This window comes from Egretta garzetta, unplaced genomic scaffold (assembly GCF_000687185.1).
Source record: "Egretta garzetta isolate BGI_Z169 unplaced genomic scaffold, ASM68718v1 scaffold419, whole genome shotgun sequence".
NCBI lineage: Eukaryota > Metazoa > Chordata > Aves > Pelecaniformes > Ardeidae > Egretta > Egretta garzetta.
In genome coordinates, this window is record NW_009260777.1 from 91,632 (window position 1) to 116,068 (window position 24,437).

Here is a 24,437-nt window from a genome sequence, read left to right on the forward strand (position 1 = left end):
GGGAGACCTGATTGCAGCCTTTCAATACCTAAAGGGGGCCTATAGGAAAGATGGGGAATATCTTTTTAATAGGGCCAGCTGTGACAAGACAAGGGGTAATGGTTTTAAACTGAAGCGGGCTAGGTTTAGACTAGATATAAGGCAGAAGTTCTTTACAATGAGGGTGGTGAAACACTGGAACAGGTTGCCCAGAGAGGTAGTGGAGGCCCCATCCCTGGAAGCATTCAAGGCCAGGTTGGACGGGGCTCTGAGCAACCTGATCTAGTTAGCGGTGTCCCTGCTCACTGCAGGGGGGTTGGACTAGATGACCTCTAGGGGTCCCTTCCAACCCAAAACATTCAATGATTCTATGATTCTATGTGTATGTATGTGTCTGCTAACGTTTTAGAAACTGTTCTGGTTTAAAGAAGGAGCTCTCTGTGGCTGAAATGAGAGGGTGATAACCAGTAATAAACTTCTTGATACTACATACAGGGATCTGGTTTAAATGTGAATGGTAACACAGATGTGCTTGATTCAAGATGCTGGGTACTTGTGTGTTTGTTAGCTATCATGGGCATGTGCTGTATATATACACACACGCTATTTGGAATTACTAAAACACTGTTTTGCAGTATAACAGGTTTCAATAACTGTGCTCCTTAACAGAACACCTCTGCTTACTATAATCTCTGAACTGTGGCCATGCTTTGTTACAGCAGAGGTTTTTAAACCTGTTATGGAGATTTAGATGATCAATATCCATTAAAATAAATGTTTCCAACATTTAAGTTTTAAGGAAGAGAAAATGTTGAGCGTCTAAAATCTTCCCAGCCTCCTGAGTGTGTGTTTTACAGTTTTCTAGCAGTACTAGAGAAAAATACATATATTTCATAGGCTGTAGCCTCTGTCAGCTAGAGCCCTTCTTTCTTGGGTGTTTGTAAAGGGCTGGAAAAAAATGTGACTTCTAATAAAATAAATAAATAGCATGCTCAAGATTGCACAGTGACTTTTAAGGTCTCGTTAAAATGGATGTCTCATGCCATCAGACACAATTGAGGTTGGAAACTTTTGTTTCTTCTCAGGTGACACTTCATCTTCCTTTCCCTTTTGAGATGGCAGTGTCCTTGGAATGCTCCCAAAATTTTCGTTCTGATTGAAAATGCTCTTTATCATAAAAATATGAGGTTTGGTATTTGGCATGGCTTGCCTAGAAGCTTATAGGAAATATTTCCTCCCTAAAGTGGACTAAGTGTCTTGAGCTGCAGTACCTCTTCTGAAACCCATTCAGAAGAGTGGTTTTGTTTGCAAATGTGCTCTTGCAAAAAAAAATTATATCCCAAGTTACTTTTCTCTGTGCACTTGTACGGATGATAAAATGGATATGATAGCTTCATTAGAATGACAAGCATTTCTGATTCAAATGTGTGCTTTCCTTGGTTGATAATCCTTACTCTGCAAAATATTCTGCATCTCAGTGTCCTTGGGCATGTGATATTTCCGCCTGGATTAACCGATACTGAGCAAGCTCTTCTAGGTACACTGCTTAAGCACAACATGTTTACCTTCCCATGTTTTCCCTCTCTGACTGCTTGTCATTAAGTAAGCATTTCTTCTGAATACTGTATAGGAGTTACCATTCTCTGTTTATGTTCAGACTTCCCTGTGTCCCATTACAATATACACATTCAAGGGTAGAGCAATGAATCTTGCTTTATTCCTTTTTTTACTGAGTAAGTTTTCCGTTTCTGTTTCAAGAGCAAGTTGCCAAAGCTTGTTCTGGTTTGTGGCCAGGTAACTGTCTAATTACAGAAAGTGGTTGAGCAAGTATAACTGAGGGTAGAATTGGATCCATTATGTTTTTAAGTTTAGAAATCTGAAATGAGATTGGAAAACAACAGGATATTCTTCTAGTTTGATTTTAAAGGATTTAAACAGTAAGACAACCAACAAATCCACTGCAAGACTGTTTCCTAGCACAATTAGTTGTAGCACTGGCAAGCTTTTTCAAACATTCACCCCAAGTTTTCCATTGCTTATTCTGATCTCATTGCTTGGTTCTGCCTTTGGCCACCATAACTGTTCTTCCTCATCCTTATCATTTACACTGAAAACACTTGTTGACCATTATATTATTGCCACTTCAGCTTTACATGTTTGGTCTTTCTTGTTTTGGCATATATTGTGGCATATGTTAGTATTCATAACATTGCTCTAAATAACCTTCTGTATACAGACAAATTTCTGATGCTAAATAGTTGAAAATTAGAGTCATAAGACTGGGTGCAGCATCAGTGGTCCCATTAAGATCCCTGATGTTGTCAATAGTTAAGCCTAACTTGCATCCCTTAAATCTGTCGGATTGCCTGTGGGTTAGGTTTAGTTATGGATACATATGTTGACATAGTATGATGCCATGCATGTTTACCTCTTTCATCAGTGATGTGATAGTAAAATGTCCTGCCAGTAAATAACATTTTTTTCCAACCAACTTTTTTGATGCAGCTACGTACAGATGTACTGTTGTTGTCTGCATCTCATCTGCTTTTCGGGATGATGGATTTCTAGGCATCTTCTTCCCAATTCAGCTCTGTATCTTGGATTTTTCTTTGCTTGAGTGATTAGCTACCTAGCTTGAATTATTATTTATGTGTTCTCATTTGATTTCTGTCCCATTTACCTGGTTCATTACAGCTTTACCATCTTGTTTTGATAACAGCTCCCAGAGAGCTGTCTGTTCTTTAAATCCTGTGTTGTTGATTCTGATTTTTCAGATTGCTAAAGACTGTATGAAACCAGACCTGCTGCTGATCAGTGTGGCAGCCTCTGGATTTTTTTTCATGCAATTCAGCTTTCAAATTCAGAGAAACTTATAGTCTGACCTCAGTTTATTTCTAACTGTCCTTTCTGCAGATTAGTTTTTCCAGTAAGGAAAAATTTTAATTTAGAAACTCTATTAAATGCTTCACTAATATTCAGATACAGCAATTCAGATGTATTGCCTTTCCTGTACTTACTTATTAATTTGGTAGACTGTCTGACCAGTCTGAATTTTTCCCCTTGCTGATCATTGAGAAATTTGCTGAAATGGAGGAGTTACTGGTGACTTCTGCCTGTGGTGTGTAAATGATGGTTGGTACATAGATATTTTGAAGTATCTGCAGATCCTGACCTGAGGCCCAAAAGTCTTTTCTGTCCCCAGTGTTTTTTCTAAAGTAGAGCAGCACTGATGTTCCCGGGGTAAAGTCCAGTTCTGGCATTTTCAGTCTGGGCTGACTTTGTATCATATTCTCACCTTATGATGACTTTGCTATTAAGGGGATGTTGCTTGCATAATGCAGTCCTGTCCTGCTCTAGTTTGCAGAACTGAATAGAGGCAGAAATTCCAGTTACACTGTAGCAATATAGTAATAGCACGCATGTCTGGAAAGCCAAATGGGTTTCAGCATCACTTCCAAAAATTACTTGGATGCAAGTGCTGCAAGTGTCATCAGTGTGGCTCTGGCACATCGTGTCCCACACAGTGTAAATTTTATGTAAATTCGTCCTTGTGAACTTCTCTGCTGGCTCACAAAGCTAGAAAGTGTAGAGTAGCTAATGCGTGCCCCATGTCAAGAGACACACCAGGGGTATATGCATCCTACTCTGCACCAGGCATGAAAATTTTAATACCTAATGAGCTGTAAATTGCAGTGCTGGTTTGTGAAATAGAATTCCCAATGGGGCATATTGTACAGATCTCTCACAGGATTATAAAGTATCTGCTTTACTTGGCGGTGAGAAGACTGCTCAGTTGTATGGGATTACAGTGAATGTGATTAATGTTACAGATTGCATTGGAATAGACTTGATTTCACTGTCAGACAAAATACTAATGTAATTCTGTGTTGCTGGCTGGGAGATACGAGGTGCCAATTAATTGTCTCTTTTCCTTTTTTGTTTGTTTGTTTTCTTTTTTACTTTAATAACGTCTCTTGGCACAATTGTGCCTTTCAGTTACATTGTAACTGAGTGGATAACAGCATGGGCGTAAACAAATGGAAGGCACTATTAAGTTTGCAAATATATGGAAAGACATGTTTAAGATCCGTGCAGCCAAAGCTGTTCACTGCTTACAAGCAAATGCACATTTTAATTGTCTTACAAAATGTCCACAAATGTTAAGGGATGAGCAAAGGCTGATGTTAAAGTTGCAAGATTGAAGTGCAAAGAAAAGTGTGCAGATAAGTGATCTCTTCTGCTGTCAGTTGCACCTCTCTTGGTTTGTGTCCTACGCTGTCCCAAGACTTTGCCAAAAGGACTGGAAGGCTCCTGGGAGCACGTTAAGCAGACCTAAGTGTGCTGGAGGCCAGGGGAGGATCATGTAAGAATCAAATAGCTGTGCATACAGCTCATGTGTGTAAATAAGAGGGACAAGTGTAGATCAAGCAGTTGGGTTGAGAAGTTTGCAGGATTAGCTGTGTTTTTTTATTTCCTCCAGACACTTGCTGGGGTTTTGACCTTTATCGTGGGCCTCTGCAGAGGGCACCGAACTGGTGAATAGAATCACAGAATATCGCAAGTTGGAAAGGATCCATAAGGACCATCAAGTCCAACTCCCTGCTCCTCACAGGACTACCTAAAACTAAATCACATCAATATCACATCAATATTTGGATGTATGTCTCTGTACAAATATGTAATTCCATAACCTCTGTGGCCAGTGTATTCCACCTGCTCTCCTCAGAGCAGGAGACAGGCTGAGGTTTGCATACTCTTTGATCTTCACCGTGGAGAAAGTTTGCGCTTTCTCTGTTGCGGGGAATGGAGGTATCCTCACTGCCTAAGGACAACCTGGATTCATTTCCCCACTGTGTTACCCCTGCCCTTGTGGTACCTTCTGCTGAGACAGGCACAGTAAGAACTAGATCAAGAGGACACTGTGCAGCAGCCACAAGATGAGACCAGAAACATAAGTAGTAGGCTCATCCTTGGAATAATGCGAAAGCGTATCATGCCCCGGATTTATTTTCTTATTTTTGTGGCTAATCTTAAGCCTCTGTTTGAAATATAAGACCCAAGTGTGCACTGTGCCAGAAGCAAAAATGTGGTTTGTAATGATATGGGGAGACTGTGCCAGCGAGAGAGTCAGCTGAGCCAAACACATCTGCATTTGGTACCTTGTCTCAGATTACTGAACTTCAGTTCTTTTTAAAATAGTAGATCTCCAGTCCTCGTAGCTACAGAAACATCCTTCCATTGTGAAGCTTCTTTTGGAAGCTCAGCCCTACTTTGAACCCGCATGTCTCTTAGCTGGTGCTTGGCACAGTGCTGCAGGTGTTGAGTGAGCAGGGGTTTGTTTACATCCTCAAGTTGATGAGTTGGCAAGCTCCCAGGGACCCACGAGCAGTCCTACATCCAGAACAAGATGCTGGTCATGCTGGCACGCTGGAGAGGTTGGGAAAGCAGGAACTTGTCGAGTTACCTATGTCTCATTAAGCAGCAGGAGAAGTATTGTTGTGTCAAAAGCAGCCTATGCTTTTGCCAGCCCTCGAAACTGCCTGAGAACAGTTTTACGTGACGATATTGTCTGTATCTGCGCTTGCACAGGAAGCTGCATAGTGCACAAGGGACTGCCACAGGCCCTGATGAGAAAAATATGCTAGGTTTCTAGACATAGTCAAAGAGGATTATGAAGAGCCTTGGTGATAACACGTAAATCTTCAAATAGAGGAGCCTCTGAGAAGTATATTCACAGTCTATCCTATCAACCAGTTCAACTGACTGGCTGGAATTCCTGTTTCGTGGCAAATTTGTGAATACCATTTCCCAAGAATGGGGAGATTCCACATCTCATAAACTGCAGAAGAAAACTTTTTGACTGATGAAAATTGACAATGTCTAAGAACCATAGAAGAGAGGATTCACTTGATTACCCATAGGGAATTTTCACTAGGTCCTTTGCCAGTAATAGTATGCTACCTGCCTGAAGACAACTTCCAAGAAAAAGAGTTTGAAATGACGGAAGTGACTCCTGCTGTCTGTTAGAGCTGACAAATGTTGACCACAAAGGAGCCCTGTTTCATATGGGCAAAGTAACAGTTACATTTTTATGTGCTTTTTTTTAAACTGCCATCCACAACATTTACGTCTTTGATCCGATGTAATAGATCTTGAAAGGTATGGGATCATATAACTGTACCTAATATGGAAATATTGTGAAATGCTCAGAGCTTGCCACTTCATTTTTTTTTTTTTTTCCCCTCCCTTGTAACCATTTTGGAGCAATCAGGTGGAGCCAGGAATGCACAAAAAGGTCAAGCTGCCACACAAACACTTCACATGTTTCATGTACTGAAGCTGATCACAGCCTGGGAAATTCAATAGAATCTCTCAGCATACCTATTGAAGATACTGCTCTTCCAGTAGGAAAATATTTCTCCTTCCTACCAAATTTTAGTGAAAAAAATATAAGATTTGGTTGGCTTCACTTGACTGTCAATCTGGTGGTGGTTCTTTGATCTCTGCATGAATTTCACCACCAAGCAGGTTGTATGGAGCAGCCATTCAAGGTGTCCTGTGGAAAGTCTTGCTTATGGGCTGCTTCACACTTTGCTGCAGGTGAAACACTGAATGCTGGGGACATTTTTGGAGTCCCCTATATGGGTTTCCTCTTCCTTTCTGCAGTGAAGGATGAGGTTTGGAGGCAGCAGGTGGGACAATGACTGACAAACTCCCCGCCAAGCAACTGCCAGATGAAGCTCAGTTTCCAAATTAAAAGTGAAGGGGAGAAGGGGATTGTGGGCATGCTGCAAAAGGACTGTTGGCACGTGCACCTAAAGTCCAAGCAGAGCTTAAATTCACAGTGCAGAAAAGTAGCACAGAGATAAAGCCAGAACCAGATTTGAATAGGTCTGTCTGAGTTTGGACTAGATTTGTCTTGTGAAACAATGGCATGGGAACTTCATGGTGTGAAGTTCGAATGGGCAAGCAGGCAGTCCTGACTGCAAGGGTACTTTGCCATGCATTTTGTAGCTAGAAGGTAATGGGTAAAATGTTCGAAAGACATGGAGGAGTCAAGGTCCCTTTCTTTTAGAAGCTTCCTTCCCATTTGCAGAATGGATTTTGGAAGGTATATAGGTGTATAAATTTGGAGAGAAGCATGTAAAGGCATTTCTAGACTTTCCAGTGCCTCTAGCTCTTACAAGTTTTTAATTCAGATACGTTTTTAGAATTACATAGAAGTTTGTATAATTTATGATTTATAGACAAGTGTTCAGCTACACATTTATAATTTTGAGGTACTGGGAATGCCTGTGATGAAGAATACATTAGATGCTTTCATATTTCTCCTCAATACTTGCTCTTTTATTTTATAGACCTGTTCCATTGCACAATAGAAACATTAAAATTGATCTGTTACTTATTTGGCTTGCACAAAACTTTAGCCAGTCACTTATGTGTGCTTTGACAATCAAATATCCTGCAGCTGACATTCATCACAAGTTGCTTCAGTCTAGCGAATCCAGAGAAGAAAAAAACCCCAACCACGTTAATCACAAAGCGCAGCTTATGAGCATCTTCAGTTCTGTGTGGGAGCTGGGGGGGTTTGACAAACTTTGCAAGTCATCCAGCTGTGGCGCATTATGCGGTCGCTTCTTGGCGAGATGTGCTGAGCCAGCGCTCGTCCTGTGAGCAGAAGTGGATTTGCATTAAGTTGCAAATGGAACAATTGATTAGAATATCCTTAATTTTCGCTTTTCTGTTGAATTGGCTGTCAGTGCCCAGGCACTGGCAGCGGAGGCTTGTGGGGCTTCTGTGAGGAGAGGCCCGGGCAGCCCCGCACGGATCTCGCTGGCTCCAGCGGCCCCACCACAGGGCACAGCCTGGCCCCACGGGCACCTCAGGGGAAGCGGGTTTAAGAAAGGGCAAAACGCTGCTGGCAGGGAGGAATGAGGGGAGAAATTGTGAGGGGTGGGAGGACAAGTGTGAGGGGATACGGGGGGACAAGCATGAGGGATGACAGGGTGGGGGGAGGGAAAGCACGAGGAGCAGCCCTGGGAGCCCTGAGGGGAGAGAAGGAGGAGGAGCTGCAGGCCTGGGGCAGGCATTGCACTGTGTGGCAGAAGGCTTTCCAGTGGCACTGGTGGAAAGAGTTAAGTGTTGGACGTTTAAATAGGCCAGCTACCACAGGAAAAAGGAGACATTTTTATGTTTGTGCTGTTAAAGTGTTTTAATAAAGCACTACTGAGTGACCCCATAGGGAAATTCTAACTAATCAGATAAATTAGAGAAGAGAAATTTGAGGGGGAGAAATTTTTCTTGTGCTGGTAAACTCCAAATGCTGCAGAGGAAAGCATCTTCCCTGAGTACTGTAGCTGTTGACATAGCTTCTGTTATGGTTACGGCTGTGTTTGCTCTTCTCCATCTGGCTTTGCCAACGTAGCTAAGAGAGAAGCATCTGGAGTCCCGTCTTTCTTTGCATTGCACTTAAGATTATTTAGTAAGGTCTTGAACCAAATGTTATTGAAGCTGATGGTAGCATTTCAACAAACACTAGTGAGCTTTGGGTCTGCTTCTGACCTAATAGATGACATCAGATCAAATTTAATACAGCAATGGGGAGCGAAAAAGACAAGCCAGTTGACTCCACTGTTTTAAGTGTGTGAAGCACACATTTGAATTTTGAAAGTTTCAGCAAAGATCTAGGGTTCAGATGATTTTAAGGCAATTATGTGTGAGCAAAAAAAGAAAATATGAATGTCTTGTCCCTGTGTTTTTGCCTGCTGTGTTTCTTTTCCCTCTTAAGTTTTTATATCTAATCATATAATTAAATCTAATATATATCTGAAGATGAAAGGTAACAGCTGTAATGGAAAGAACTGATCACCAATTATTTTTTCTTGGCAATGTCTGAGGTAAATCTGTAATATGCTTAAGAAAACTGAGAACAAATCTTACCCATAAATTGAGGCTATTTCATTTTGTATGGCTGTCCACCGAGGATCGTCCTCACCACTGTCGGCTTCAGAATATCATTGACGTTGATCACAAACAATCTACCCTTTAATATCCAAGTTACAAAGTCCCTTGACGTCTGCCATCTCCGTTCCACAGTCAAACTCTCACTGGTGCAATATCAGCTGTAATTGAACTTGCAAATTGCTTCACTTTCTGAAATGCTGACTGCTTAATTATGATGGGGAAAATAGCATTCTACAGCCATAAGCTCCGATAACTGTGTAACTCAGGAACTATGCAATTATACATGTGAATAATACTTGCTGCAATTTGTGTTAATACCAGCAGCACTACACAGAAGGACCACTCTGCAGACCTTGTCTTACTTCAGTGTGGAAGGAAGCAAAGAAGCAGAATGAACCACAAAATAGAGAAAAGGAAGGAAATGTAGGCCTGGACCTTGCTTCCTTTCATCCCAAAGGCGTTCAAGTCAGTAGGGCACCCAAACAGGCCTCAAGAGATTGTGCAGTTCAACTCCCAGCTTAGCCCACAGGTTTTCTACAGGGTATTGTCCAGTCAGTTAATTTATCTGCAGCTTCAGGTCTCCATCTGAAAAATAAGGGCTGCAAGGACCCTGTTTTTCAGGTATACTCTGAGGTTTAAACACAGAAACCACTTTGAGATGCTTGAATACTATGTCTACATGAATCACCCAAGTATCTGTGTAACAAAATGGAAGCCTCTCTTTCTGAACACTGTGTGATTATGATGCCTCAGTTTTTTTGAGGAATTGTGTGTGTGAAAACTGTGTTTTATTTTTGCCTGGAGCAGGAATGACAAAGTAGCTTTAAACCTTCTTGGAGCGCATCCAAAACAACATGGAGATGCTGAAGATGACTCTGGATGAGCTATCTTAAATGTCAGAAGTTGCAAATCACTGTAACATGACATGGCTTTGCTGGTTCCCCCTGTAGCAGCTATCCCGTTCAGATCTTAGCCATTTGTTCCTGTATGATGTTGCTTGTGTGTTGTGAATGTACACCACAAACCATATCTATATCCCAGTGAACTTGGTGCAGAGTGTTTCCCTTAAGTGGATTTGAGCTCAAACTGCCTCTATGATAGTGCCTGATACTGTTTACATCCGTAACGTGTCTCTGTTAGATTCACGCAGCAGATAGGTTGTTCATAAATCTTGAGTTTTATGAGAAACCTCAGTGGTGTTTTTTTCCCCCGATTTTCTCAATCTTATATTTTTTCTTGTGAAAAGGAAAGTACATAGGCCTCTGTCTGTGGATGATTAATTATTCTATAAGAAAGCAGCTGTGGAGCCTGACAAGATTGCACTCAGATTACAGTCTTAAAATAGTGGATGGACTTGATGTTTTTTCTTCCAACCATCTTACAATTGTTGTCGTAAGAATGAATGATAATTGCATTGCTCTGTATTGTCACTACGTTTCATGTCATATGAATAGGTTCATTTAGTGCCACCATCTTGGGTTGCTGTGAAAATGAGGCATCTGAACTTAAGACTGTTAACATCTTTTCCTCTGTGATCAAGAGCCAAATCCCAGGGTCCAAGCACAGATTTTAAGTAGATGCTTTCCATACTATATTTGCATCATGTGGTCGCAAGCTTTACAAAAATGCTGCAGGGTTGCCCATTACTTTTTCATATACTGGAAAAATATGTGTAAGTTTATATGTTTTAGGATAAAAAGGGATTGACCCTGAAAGGAGAGAGTAGCAGAGTTACTAGTAGAGCTGAAGTATTCCATTTTTCAATGCCATAATCAGTCAGCTATGTTTTTTTTCAATAAAGATACTGTGCAGAATATTTTGGGTTGTGGACAACGAGGTCACCAGGCACGAGGCCACTTCAGGGTTCTTCAGAGGTACAGATCTGTTTTACTATAGAGAGTAACTGAATGAACTAAAGCAAAGTGGTTGTGTAAATCTAGACAAAATAACAAAAATACCAGGCAAAGAAATATCTCAAATTTGTTTGGTTAAGTGTTGATCTTCAAATATAGACTACTGGATTTTATTTTATTTTTTTCTCTAAATGTACAAACCAACACTAGCCCTGACATCAACTTTATGCAGAAGGCTTGACAGAGAAATTAATACGAATGTAATAAGCACAGCTCCACTAAGGTGAATGGTGATATTTAAGCTGAGGATAGGACTTTGCTTTCTAATTTGCTAGCAGCATATTCAATGGTCATTTATGCTGGCGCTCCAGTGAGGTATGAATTGGAAAACCAGTATTAAGATAACGTAGCAAAGCCTAGTTCCCACTTGAAAGGTGGTTCATTTAATTTGCTTTGCTTTGCAGTTTGGTTGCATTCATATACACACACTGAAACATATTCAAAAGTGGCCCAGGTGACCTGTTTCTTAGCATGTTGCGCTGTGTGCTGGTTTCCTGGGTTTCTCTGGAAAGCATGCTTGCTTTTGTCTGCAGAAGACCCCTTTCCTTGATAGGCTTCGATTTATTTCCTCTGTTCTTACAGCCTTCTGTAACTCTGATTCCCCTGTGCCCTTGATTATCTGTAGGCAATGATTATGAAATTTTTTTTTTTTTGGTACAGGTAAAGGGGTGGGTATTGCCTGCAACTTACATGGCTAAGAATGAGGTAGTAGTAACAAAGGAATAAATGAATAACTAGATGAAGGCCAGTCTGATGATTATGTGGTCTTTCACACACACCTTTGCGTAAGTGTATATTGAACATAACACCTGTATGCCACAAAACCTGTACTTTAAATTAATTGGTGCTTTCCCTGGATCTGTGTTTCTCTCAGGACAGATATCAGTGGATGGATTTATGCGATATCTGAGTGGAGAGGAAAACGGCGTTGTTCCACCTGAGAAACTGGATTTAAACGAAGATATGTCTCAACCCCTGTCACACTATTTCATCAATTCCTCACACAACACCTACCTCACAGGTACAGTGTTGGAGTGATCTGATTTCTCATGTTACAAAAATTCATAGCATATTTGCAGTGATACCATAAATATACTGAAAGCATCAGCAATAAGTGATGATGGAGCTTAGTCTTCAGGGAAGCAAGGGTAGCACTTGATCGTTGTTCTACAGCTACACACATAGATCAAATATACTTCTATCAAGAGGTGAACAGCCATTGCATTGTTCAGATAAGGTCTGGTCTGACGCCCAGTGAAGTCTCTGGAAAGTTTCCCTCAACTTAGATAGAATTCCAGATTAAGGTCCTTATCTGGGGAGTAGAAGGAACAATGTACTTTTTATGACAACCAAGGATAGCCAAACAAATATGCAAAGCAGATTATAGGAAACATCTCTGTAGCTAATAAATTTGCCCCTAAACATTAAATCTGACAGTTTGTTGCACTCCATGAAATTAACTTTGATTCAGAGATTAGAGAGGTCCCAATATGACATATAGCTTTCTGACAGTGCATTCGTCTCTGACTTTTATCTAATGTCTGAGCTGAAATTTTTAGGAGCGATCATGTTTTTAAAAAGACTGAGCACCCAGAAGCTCCTGTTAATTTGAATTAGAGTTAATGAGTCTGAACTGTATTGTTTACACAGCAAAGTCACCAATGCTTTAAGATTCCAAAAGAAATAAGACGGTTTGGGAACCCAACCTTTGGCACTGGTTTTCTAGTCTAAGATGCTGTTAACTTGTGAGAAAATAAATGTAAATTCACAATTTTAGTTTAGTTTATGTAAGAACAAACATTTTTGGGACGCAGATGTGCACAGGATGTTCGATTTGATGTTTGCTTTGTCTTGTCATGTTTGCTAATGTCTTAGCATTATGTAAAAAAAAAAAAAAAAGCAGTGCTACAGTGCTTGTTAAAAATGTGGCTCATGGATAATGTAGGTTTTTCAATGTTATTAACAGACGTGCCTTGACTGACCGAGTTCTTCAGAATGCCAGTATGGCAAAACAAACATAAACAAAACCATGCAGTGGTGATGCCTGGTTTAAACAGACCATATGGTACTTACATCCGTCAGTTTTGTGTTTCTTACAGCACTTTCTACACCACCTTCTAGTGCTTTCATGAAGTGAATGAACTGTCATTGTTTCCTTTAGACACCATTTTTCAGAGGTTTATATCTTGGCTGTAAAATGGGTTTTGTGCTAAAACTTGTTATACAAGTATTTGGCTTGACAGCTATTTTGCTTCTCTGAATTAAAAGAAATTAAAATCATTGTGGCCACTTTTAACTTATGATTCTAATATGCAGAAATTTATGCTCTTTGGAAGAGTGCAGGCATGTCCAAAGCAAAAGCAATTTTTAATTATGATATTTCACAGGCCTCTTGCCTCCAGTCTGGACTTTCTTCTGTCAGTGAGGATTTGGGCCTGCTTAAGCCAAGTGCTGCAGCTTTATACAGATTTTCTGGAAGAAAACAGTAAAGCTGTTGTACAAATGTGGGAAACACAGGGCCACAGGGAGGACAGACGGTGCAGTTTAAAGTTGTTCTGAACAGATAAAATACTGCTCTCCCCTCTACCAGCTTGAATTTATAGCCATATCACAGATTTTTATCAGAGCTGATCCAGGACAGTCACGTTCTAAAGGTCTAGAAGCACAGAAGCCAAAGAACAAGGAATTAAGGATGGAAATTCATGATTAGTCCAACCCATTCTAAATTTTTAACTGCACAACAAATGACCTAACATACTTATATATTTTAGGAGAAAGAAAGTTTACCTTGAAACTTTCCAAACTCGCTTTGACTTACATGTGAAAGTCTGCAAATCTTCTCAGATTGTATCTACGGATTTCTTTGCCTGCATTTTTAAATAATTTCAGAAACTACATTTGTAAGTGTGATCCTCAGCCTTAATTTAACGTAATGTTGCTGGCCTAGTAATTTGGGAAGAGCAAATCAGAGTAAACTTGGGCGATAGTGCAGAATAAGTTTTAGTCTCTTTCGAATTACATTTCCGAGTGTGTATTTTCACATTTAGAGGCACAAAACACATGCCCTTCCCTTTTAGTGGGTTCATTATGTTCAGTAAATTGTGTGGCAGCTAGCTGACAATGGGATTAATGATGTGATTTTTATCTGTGTATTACAAAAACTGACAGCCTTAGATTTTGCTTTGAGGCTAGACCAGATACAGCAATCACATTGCCGTTTGCTTTCTTCCAACACGGACTTAGTTCAGCTGAAACCTGTAAAATTAACAGTGGCAGACTATTCTTTTTCCCACGAAGATTTCGAAGTCTGCTTGAATGCTCATGGCTTTGGACAGGAAGCTTTGGTAGCACCTCTGCCCTCACTGGAACTGAAATCGCAACTAGTCATGTAATAATTATTAGGACAATAAGAAAACTGTTCAGTCTAGCAAGACTTCATGATTACTGTGCTTAATGCCCTACCAATTATCTCTCCCTTTGTTAGTGTTTTAAACCGAGAAAAATCATGCACAAAAAAAGAACATGATAACATAAAAAGAAACATGTACACACTCTGAATTTATTTTTAATTACCCTGATCATTTTCCTAGCCTTTAGTAGAAACCCTTGGCAGTACATCAAGTCCTGATTATTTATTTAGAAGTGTTACTGCTTTCTTTTTCTTAGGGAAATGTGATTTTTAAGAACAAAGGTAAAAATCCATGAAGAAAGAAGTGATTTATAGTGAATCTAGGCCAGCTTAAAGAAATGGCATCTTTTGGAAACTTTTTTTTACTGTCTCTCATCTTTTTTTTCTCACTGGTATAATATTTATTTATTTACTCCTTTGAACCCTTAATGTGCAACCCTGCTTTTTTCTAGTTTCTCACCAGTCTCACCTCAGGTTACTGCTGTTGTCACAGTGGGGAGTGACTTTGCAGCATGTCTCTCAGCAGCACCCAAAGTCAAAGGCAAACGATTACGTATCATCAGCAGCATTGCACACTTTGGCTATGCAACTTGCCGTTCCATATGTGAAATGCAAAATATGAAAACCACAAGCCTTTAACGCATGATTTGTCTTTGGCTAAAAGGAAAAATAATAGTAGCAGAAGGTTGCAGAGCTATCAGTTAAGCGCATGTAGCCAATGTGGGACTGTACCACTTACCCTAAGCACCTGCTTCCCTACTTATAGTCCAGTACTTTCAGTTGTTTCTAGAAAAATATCTCATGAGGGACATGTTCTCTTCTTCTCTGTTGCTGCCGTGGCCTCTCCTCTGCCATCCTCCAGCTTTTCTGTTCTCAGCGATTCCTCAGTCCTAACTGTTGCTGCTTATTATCTGCATTCAACACTTCCTTGAAGCCTTCTTCACTTCAAAGGTTCCAAGACAGTATCTTCACAGTTTCCAAGATGACAGCACCATATGGAAGGGGAAGGAAAGCTGGGCAATGCCTGCTCTGAGCATGAGTTTGTCGCACCACCAAGAGCTTCATGCCTCTCAAGCTGCGCTGAGCTCAGGTGATTGGTTGACAAGACCCAAGGATCTGCTTTCTTCCAGCCCCACCACGTCCTTCCCAAGGGACTAGAGGGTGGAAGAGCTCCAGGAGCTCTTGCAGCAGAGAGAAGCTGAGCTGAGGAGGAGCCGTAGCAGGCCTAGCTAATCCTTTCCAGCAATCTAAGGCAGATAAATGAGGTTCTTCCTGGCACTGGGGTCATGGTTTATCTTAGCATGAGGGCTAACAGGTAAAAAGGAGGACTAGTGGTTATTGTGCAGCTCTTCCATCCATTAACAGCTTCTGGGGGTATTTTTTTACTTTTCAGCTGTCATTATTTACCATCGTTCCCCTTCAGAATATCATAGAACCTTCTGTAACGCTGAGGAAAAGGCTGAGTTTTCAGAGATGAAGTTAATTTGAGCATGATGACTTCCCAGGAACGAAGCTAGAGACCTCTATCTGCTCCCCGTGGGCAATTCAGCGCAACTGTGGATGCAGCTTCCACGCTTACATTGCTAAATTAACATAGCCATTAAAAAAAAATAAATCAGTGGAGGGAAAGTTGTTGTTGCTTCACAAAGTGGAAAGATGATCTGTGTGGAAAGTCTTAGGTGGAACTTTGAGATACTAGTTCAGTGCTCTGCTCTCTAAGTAAATCTTACATATAAAAAATACCCTGTATATATAAAAAAAAAGTATACATAAAAAATAGCTTCAATAAGATGGTGTTTCCCATCTGCTTGACTCTCTCTTGCATCTTCCTCTGAGGCAGTTTGGTTTTTGTGAGATGACTACTCAGTTAAGTAGACTCTGAGTAAAAATTCCTTGGGTCTCCTGCTCTGTCATGTTTTACATGACTGCTCTAATTTTGATATCTGAGTGTTCCTACTAGCACTATTAAACCTCAGTTCATCTCTTTGTGGTCCTAAGGGCTACCTACCCCCCTTACCTTCTCCACCAATGCCAGTTCCCTCTTTCTGAAGCCATATTTGAAGTGAGGGAGTTTCTACTTTTAAAAGTGAGCAGACACCTTGTAAAAGGGAGAGGAAAAAATCATATAGACTGTCTCCTGATGGAAAAATTAATTATTCTAATAGAGATCAACAGCTGACACCAAAATTTCTAGAGGAAGCTTGCCTCCAGTAGCAGCAGAGGTGAACATAAAGACTTAAAAAAAAAATAAAATTGGTTGGTCAGATCTGAGATGATAGATTCTCAAGGAGAAGAAAAGTCAAGATCATGAAAGTGGTTTGTTTCCTTTAAGTAATGTTTCATTCACTGCTGCTTAGTGAGTTTTCAAGATCCTCTGTGCCTTCTTTTATTTGCCTCTTTAGGCCAACCAGTTGAAGCATATTCAAATAAGAGGTGTTATTTTCTAACCCCCCTCTTTAAAGAGGATTGGGTAACCTCTCTGACTCCAATAGCAGCATTTGAAGATCTTCAAGTAGCTGAAATGTGTAAGACAAAGGTAAGGAGAGCTGGCCACAGGGGAAGAGCTCTGTAAGTAGGTCCCAGTGGATCCCGCTCCCTCACTTCAGTTGGAGAGACGAAGCTGGTCATGCAGTACGCCTTTCTCAAGTGGGTCCCACAGCTAGGACAAGACTTACCCCATGCCGATTCCTGTGATGGACATAGTGTCCTTCACGTAGCTTGGCTGCAGTGTGGGAGCTGCCTGGGCACAACTAGCGGCTGAGCCAAAATGCAAACTTGGAGGCTGGCCAGCCCTAGCCCTCCTGGTGTACGCAAGTGTTGCATCTTCTGCTTGGGTGGGTCTGAATCAATACTGACAGCAAGCGTATCCCTGCTGCTGGCTGGAGCAAGCCTTGACTGCCTGTCCTGCTTTCGTCCAACATAAAGCATTAGAAATAACAGCCATAGAGTGAGAGCCTTATTTTGACTTACATACAAGCAGTAGCAGAGTATGTCACAGTGTGGGGTCTAATTCGTTTGTCCTGTGCATGGCAAAATAGCTCAGAAGGAAAATAAATTCAGGTGAAAGTACTGTGTGTAAAAAAAAAACTTAGCTGCCAGCACCTTCTGTTGTTGCTGGAGTCGAGAGCCAGGCTCCCAGCAGTACGAGGGTCTGAGTTTGCACGCTGCAAACTACAGTGTATGGTCCAGAGTGCTTTTCCAGGACTTGCCTGAAGAGAGGAGGTTTAGCAACTCATGTTTGTGCATGGCAAAGGCGCTTTGTGCACATACAGGCACTTCTTCGTGCTGGAAGAAGGGGATGCTGTGGGTGGGCGAGGGGCAGACACAGCCTCTGTTTCTAGAGTAGTGAAGAGTCAGGCGACTCCAAATACCAGGATCCAAATATCCCCCAATTTTAAAAGGATACATGTCATAAAAGCATAAACAAATTTTAAGTCCATGTATTGCAAATAACTTGCACTTGGAAAAAATGGTAATGGATGAACCCAACAAGGATGCATTTGCTGAGAAATGAGCAGCTTAAAGTTATAGAAGTGTGGAACTGATCTGCATGGGGAAACATGGCTCATATCCTCAGCTTATATTAATTAGCACAGGCTCATTTTACTTAGTGTCCTGTCAGGTATGATTTGGCTGATTGTATTTTTAGGAAAGTGAATTTTTGTCAAAATCCGCTTGTCCTTATCCAATGTGGGGCAATGGGCTAAAAATATAGCATTACTGTAGATGCTGTATGTATTATAGAAGGGAATACTTAATGCTTTCAATTTCCAGTATTAAAAAATTGATCTGTAGTCAGGATATTAAAAATATCATACTGGTAGTATTCCCTTTAGTGTCTGTGTTAGCACATTTTAGAATGCATCTATTAAAGGGATAGTTTGGAATAGATGCAAATAGAGACTCACACAACAGAAGTTTATAAATAATATATGCAAAAATATTTGAGGGGACATTCCTAATATTCCATATTTCAGAAAAATAAGCTATTGAGACTATTAAAGCATTTGCCAGCATTATGCACTCTGACTGGGAGCCTTTCTGAAGATTGAATGTTTTGGAGGTTGAATATTCTCTTATCCTTATCAGGAATCCTTCCAGAACATCTGAGCCTTATTAGTAAGGTAGTGTGGAGAAGTGTCATATAGCAAGCAACGCACATCATGATTTACTTAAGCACTTCTGAAGGTTAAGGATCTTGTAGTGCAAAACACTTAGATGGCTAAGAACGGCCAGTAGTCTCTCGGGAAGTATAGTAGAGTTTGTTAATCATAAAACAGTTGGTTAATCCAAATTCAATATGCTTTGAGGGAAAAGAAAGATAACATGAAAACTTTTTTCTAAGGGAATGTAGTTTTTCAGGCAGCAGAGTTCAGTGGATCCATATAATGAGAGCCAAGTTTTCATAAGCAGATGCTTAGGGTTGAGTACACAGGAATGTGTGCTGTTGTACCCTGACCTGTGCTCATGCTTGTTTGCATCCTCCAAAGAAAAATTGCTGCTGCTTACCCCAGACATTGTGATTGCACCAAAAAGGTTTTTGTGTGAGGAAAGATAACCTGCCCTAATCAAAGGGGAAATGCAGGAAAAAGTTAAGTAAATAAAGAGACATGTAGTCACTCTGCTGACTTCACCTGGCTTTTCAGAACTTTCCAGCATTGGCCATAGTCTTCTGTTATTAGCATATATTTCCCATTGGTTCCATCAGGAGCTGAGAAATCTTATGGATTTCAGTAGGAGTATTTATGATTGCTCTAGCTCTTGTATCGAACACAGATGGTAAACCTAGAACCACAGAGACCATAAAATGAGGATTAAAGTAATCTTCATTATATTATATGCCAGTCTGGATGAAGTATTTATATGTCCCCCATCAGCGAAGAATTTTTAGCATAAATGAACTCACTGCCTCCTTAAAAAGCAAATGAATTCCCTTTGAGAAATCCAGTGAGGTCTTCTCAGGAAGTCTGCTGGAAAGCAGGAAACTGCATCCATTTTCTTCACATCTCAAACAAGCACTAAACCGTTCTTCCATTCCCTTTACCTCTCTGCTGCAAGGAATTTGTATCCTTATGGCTGGAATCAAACCTGTAACAGCAGCTGAAGACACCCTGACTGGATATCCTTGCTTGAATACAACTGGACTTCTTTGGGGGGATTTCTGGTTTTGGTTGGGGGGGGGGGGGGGGGGGGGGGTGTTTGGGGTTTTTTTTAATGCTTCCTGAGTTTGAGAAAAGCTGAGGTTTCCTTGTTTATTTTTAGATTTATATTATGTCATTGTTGGAAACCGGTAGTTTAATTAAATTTCTCCCTACTTAATGCAGTATCACATCAGGAAATTTAACTGACCAACTCAGCACGGTGATTAGTGTATTAAGCATTGATTTGAGACCTTGTAATGGTACCATTAGGGACTGTGCAGGAGGTTTGTTTTATCTTGTGCTAAACGGTATTGCATGTTATGAGAAAATGTGATCTTGCTGTCCTGAGTCGCCTCTGAATTTTGCATTGCTTGTCAAAGGATAACAGTCTTTTAGAGCTAAGCCATCTTATTTTATTTTATTTTATGTATTCGATGCTGTCTATCAGAAGTTTTTGAATTGGCTTCAGTTTGGTTATTTCTCCTCCCTCGTATCAATTTAACTGAGGGCAGAATCCAAACCATGGCATTGACTCTGCCTAGGTTATTTCCATTACGTTCTTATGCTTTTTGTATGCCTTTGAGCATTGTTCCCCTCAGCTGAGGGTAAAAGATGCTGTTAACCCTAATTATTATTAGATTATTTGTATTTATTCCCAAGGCCCAAAATGACTTCCCTTTTTTTTCATGTTCTTGTGCTGTGGCAGCTGGACAGCTGGCCGGTAACTCATCGGTGGAGATGTATCGGCAAGTGCTTTTGTCAGGCTGCCGCTGTGTGGAGCTGGACTGCTGGAAAGGACGAACAGCTGAAGAAGAGCCAGTCATTACACATGGATTCACTATGACAACTGAAATATCCTTCAAGGTACAGCAACACAGCACATTGGTGTAATTGGCTTTAGCTGGGGTGGTTTCTTTCATGTAAAATGCATCCCAAATACACTGCAAGAGTATTACTGCAAAGGTGGAAGGGAAGAGGAATGTGAGGGCAAAAAATGTTTTAAGAGGAGATTTCGGAGCACACACAGAATAATTGGAAGAGAAGATTTGAAGTATTTGTACCTTGCACAGGAAGAGGTTCTTGGTGATCGTGGCAGTCGAAGGAAAAGGGATTATGTGGTCTATGCCATCTGGGGACTGGGCTCAGTGCCCAGGTCCATGCTCCTGTGGATGTCCCTGCAGCAAATCTCATGAAGAGGGAGAAACCGGGTAGGCCACAGCCAGGGATAAGGACCAGGTATTGCCACCACAACTGGTTTTACACAGTGTAAAATGGCTCTGCAGATGGGTCTGGAACCAGGAGCATGAGGAGGAAGGACTGGTTTGTGTTGCAGCTCCATAGCACGTGGCAGGGAGGAGAGCTGAGACTGAAGGCCATGAGGATTTGAACAGCAATTAAGCAATGTGTCAGTATACTCTTTTTCTCTTCTTTGCCTGGTCACTGGGAGTGGGAGACAAAAGTGCTGAACTGAGGTAGAAGACAGCAGCTGTCATGGAAATCTCTACAATTTGTAAGCCTTTAAATTCCTGTGAACAGGCTACTCATGCCCAGTTGGGCAGGTCCCATCCCCAGGGACCAGACATTCATCATTTTATTGACTGTTTAAAAAATGAATAGCGGCGTGTGCAATGTTACCCTTATCCCTTGTACTTGGGATTAGATTTGAAGCACTGGAGGGTGAAAAAGAAAAATTAGTATCTTTGGAGAGTGTGACAGAATATTTGTGCCATTCAAACCCTAAACATATCATCTGTATTTCTGAATTTCATCTTCCATTTCCTTTTTCTAGAATAAAAGGTAGATACTATACCCTTAGCAGTAACCTTAAATTGTTATCTTCTTGTTATTCTTAAAGATGTTTTTGATCCAAGGTGTTAAGAGGAACAGGATGGAGGTGTTTCCTTTAGTATTAAGATTGGTAGTCAGCACAACTTATAATGATAGACCAGGTATCATTTTTGTAGTATGAAAAAATAATTCTTACTCATCTGAGACATGACCTTGCCATGGAGATGTGTTTCTAGATTTACCTGTGTGCAAGAAGACATGGAAAAACATTAATTACTGAATTTGGTTATGTTACAGGTGTTAGGCATGGCTTCTCTACTGGATACAGCTTTGAAGCATGTCTCCCATGCTTGAAGCATGAGTTGTTGGGGGTTTTTTTGTCTTCTAGTTACCTTCCTTTGGCGAAAAAACCCGCAAACAATACTGCCACAGACAAAACACCAAATTTCACTTACACCTGAACACTCCTTTCTTTTTTCAATTTGTTTTCTCTAACTCTTCACTGATTGAGTTAATCATGGGAAAATGTAAAACACAACCTTCTTGTATGCTATTAACTTTCCAGTTATGTTTATATGAAGCCACTTACGTTTATATGCATCGAGTTTGATTGCTGGAAGTCCTTTAATTAAAGAAGCTAGCTCTCAACTCTTTTGGTCGTGACCAGGAATTTAGAACAAAGTTAATCTGTTTCTTAAAAAAAAAAACAACCCTAGGCATTGTGTTTGCAGGAGAGATATTGGAAAGTATTTTAAACCTACTCAGGAATATTTCATCTGTCACTCTTCAGGGCAAATATTTTTTCTCCACACAGAAAAATGTAAAAATGTATTGACTCCTGGTTTCTTTTCGACACTGAAAGTGTGCTGCTTGGCTGAGGAGGAGCAAAATGATAGTGAAATAATGTGTCAGAAGTGTGTGAATCAATTCAGAGCGATCACCAGGTCTTGAATGCTGAATCATTTATCAGCTCACGCTTTTGGCGTGACCACAGCACACAGTGCTTCTGTTCAGTCTGCCAGTTTTCACTGCCTCAGCTAGGCTTTCTCAAGGGCGGAGACAGAAGCAATATATACTCCCCATCCTTAGGTTGCTGGGATTTTTGTGGGGTTTTTGTTTGATTGGTTTTTACCTTGCTTCATGACATACAGAAATCAGGAAGGTTTTCCTCACCTGCAGAATGTAATTTGCTGCCTGGGTGAGATCTATAAGGAACCAACAATATTTTTCATGCCATAAGCAGGAATCTATGCATGTGTAGTTTGTGTATATCTTGGAGACCTGTTTCAGATGAGTCATTCTGCAGCTGAGTAAAGTATGGGACTTAGCATGTTCCTCTATGACTATAGAGAATTTGCATTTACATTTGGACGCATTGCAAGACTAAGTCACAACATACCACTTTCTTCACTGAACCAGTGCTTGAGATTCTCATCCTCAGATTTCATCAGTGTAATCCTGATTTTACTCTTTCAGGTTATTTTCCCCATGCATGCTGGATTTCATCCCTTTTAGCAGTTGAGAAGGCAGCTGGAAATAAATATATGGATTTACTCCACAGCTTGAGCAGTGTGTAGGAGCAAGAAAGGCCTCAGGACTGCTTTTGGCAGTACCTCTTAACTCCAGCCTCAAGTGTTCTTAAGCCCTGCATGATGCTCCGTAACCAAGGGGAGGGTGCAGGTGGGTGGAGAGCATCGAGATGGGAGGGCTCAGTATTTGTAATCTGGTTCTCAGCACTGCTTTTCCCATGTAATGGCAAAATCGCCTTAGATGCTTTTGAGAGTCCCCTCAGTTCTGAACAGCGTTAAGGTGGTACCAGCACTTGGTGATTTACTGGAGCTGGAAAGAAGGTGTGCAGTGGGAATCGCTCCCTCGTGCACTCCCCCATGAGAGAACCACTGCTGCAAAACTGCAGCTTCCTACCTGCCTTCACCCAGCCTTCTGTACCATTTACTTTTCTTTCAATAAATGCTTTGCTTTGCGGCTGTCTTTGAAGACTAGGAGTTGAAGCTCATGAATGGTTAGTGATACATGAAGCATTTAAATATCTGGTGATTGCAGTTTATTAAAGACAGTCATTCACCACCCGTGTGTGCTGAGAGCGCTAGTTTCTCATCTTTTAAGAGATACTACAGCAATTTGTGCATGAGCTGTGGTTTTTTCTGCATACATGAAGACTGTAAATTTTGTTTGTATCCTAGCTCATATCAGCAAATCTTGAGATGGCTCGTGCTTTCCTTCCAGCCCTGGATTCTGCAACGCAACATCAGAAGAATGTACCAGAAGCTCAGCTTTCATTTTAGGAAGTGGATTTCTTGCTGTTATGCTTCTTAGTTGAGCCTTTAAAAGTACAGAAAATGAACAAAAGGAATCCTTGGAGGAGGCTTGTTTAAAATAAATAAATCTTTTAGGTTTTAGTAATCCTTATGATTTGGGAGGGAACAGGCTTATGGGTTCTTATAAACTCCAGAGTTGGAGGTTCTTATAAACTCCAGAGTTTGACAGCAATGCATATGGAAAGTCTTCGGTGTTTTATGAGTTCTTTTGAAAAAAGATTTTTGTTCCAACAGGGAAACATTGAATCATTTGTAACAGGGAGTGCATTACTGTATTGTGCTCCCCACTAAAATTGGAATTATCAAATGATTCCTCTACAAGATTTACGGTTGTCCTTTTCCTTCAGAGCTGAAAGAAAACTTCTCTAGAAGTTTCAATTTCTGAGCCCTCTGTTTGATTACTACACAACCAACTCTTTTAACTGAGTAATGGGGCGGGGTTTATTTTTTTTTTTCTTACTTTTGCCTTAAATGGATTTCTCTCATCAAAAAAAGAGGGATCTAAAACTTGTGAGTCAGAGTAACTAAGGATTTTGTGGATATGTGCTTGTGCTGATGCATTTGCCAGAGCATGTTTATTGTTATGCAAAATAGTTCATGAAAGTCATAGCTTCAGGCATGGAACAACTCCACACAAAGACCAAGTTTTACATTTAAACTATTGATTTAGGCAGACATAAGTCATTTCTTGAGAAATGCAGTGCTTGAGGCTCATCAGACATTTTGGAGATTTGATTACAGATCAGGTTGAAAAATCTGGTTGCTACAAAAGCACATCCAGAGCTTTCTGGGATGTTTAGAACAGAAGGTCTGATTTCAGGTAGTTTGGGTATGATTTCAGACCTCTGGGTCTTTTCTGTCTTCAATGACCAAAACGCTGTTTCTTTAGAGACATAAATTTGTAACT

General features: G+C 40.6%; 1 protein-coding gene across 1 annotated transcript in view; it reads left to right on the forward strand.

The window, feature by feature from the left end:
• PLCB1 (phospholipase C beta 1) overlaps positions 1-24,437 on the forward strand; it is a gene marked incomplete at its 5' end in the record, with an annotated part of 159,422 nt that overhangs the window by 28,526 nt on the left and 106,459 nt on the right. Inside the window, 2 exons of the mRNA XM_009646367.1 lie at positions 11,731-11,877; positions 20,113-20,270. Coding sequence (XP_009644662.1) covers positions 11,731-11,877; positions 20,113-20,270 — 305 coding nt within the window. The remainder of the gene's footprint in view (positions 1-11,730; positions 11,878-20,112; positions 20,271-24,437) is intronic.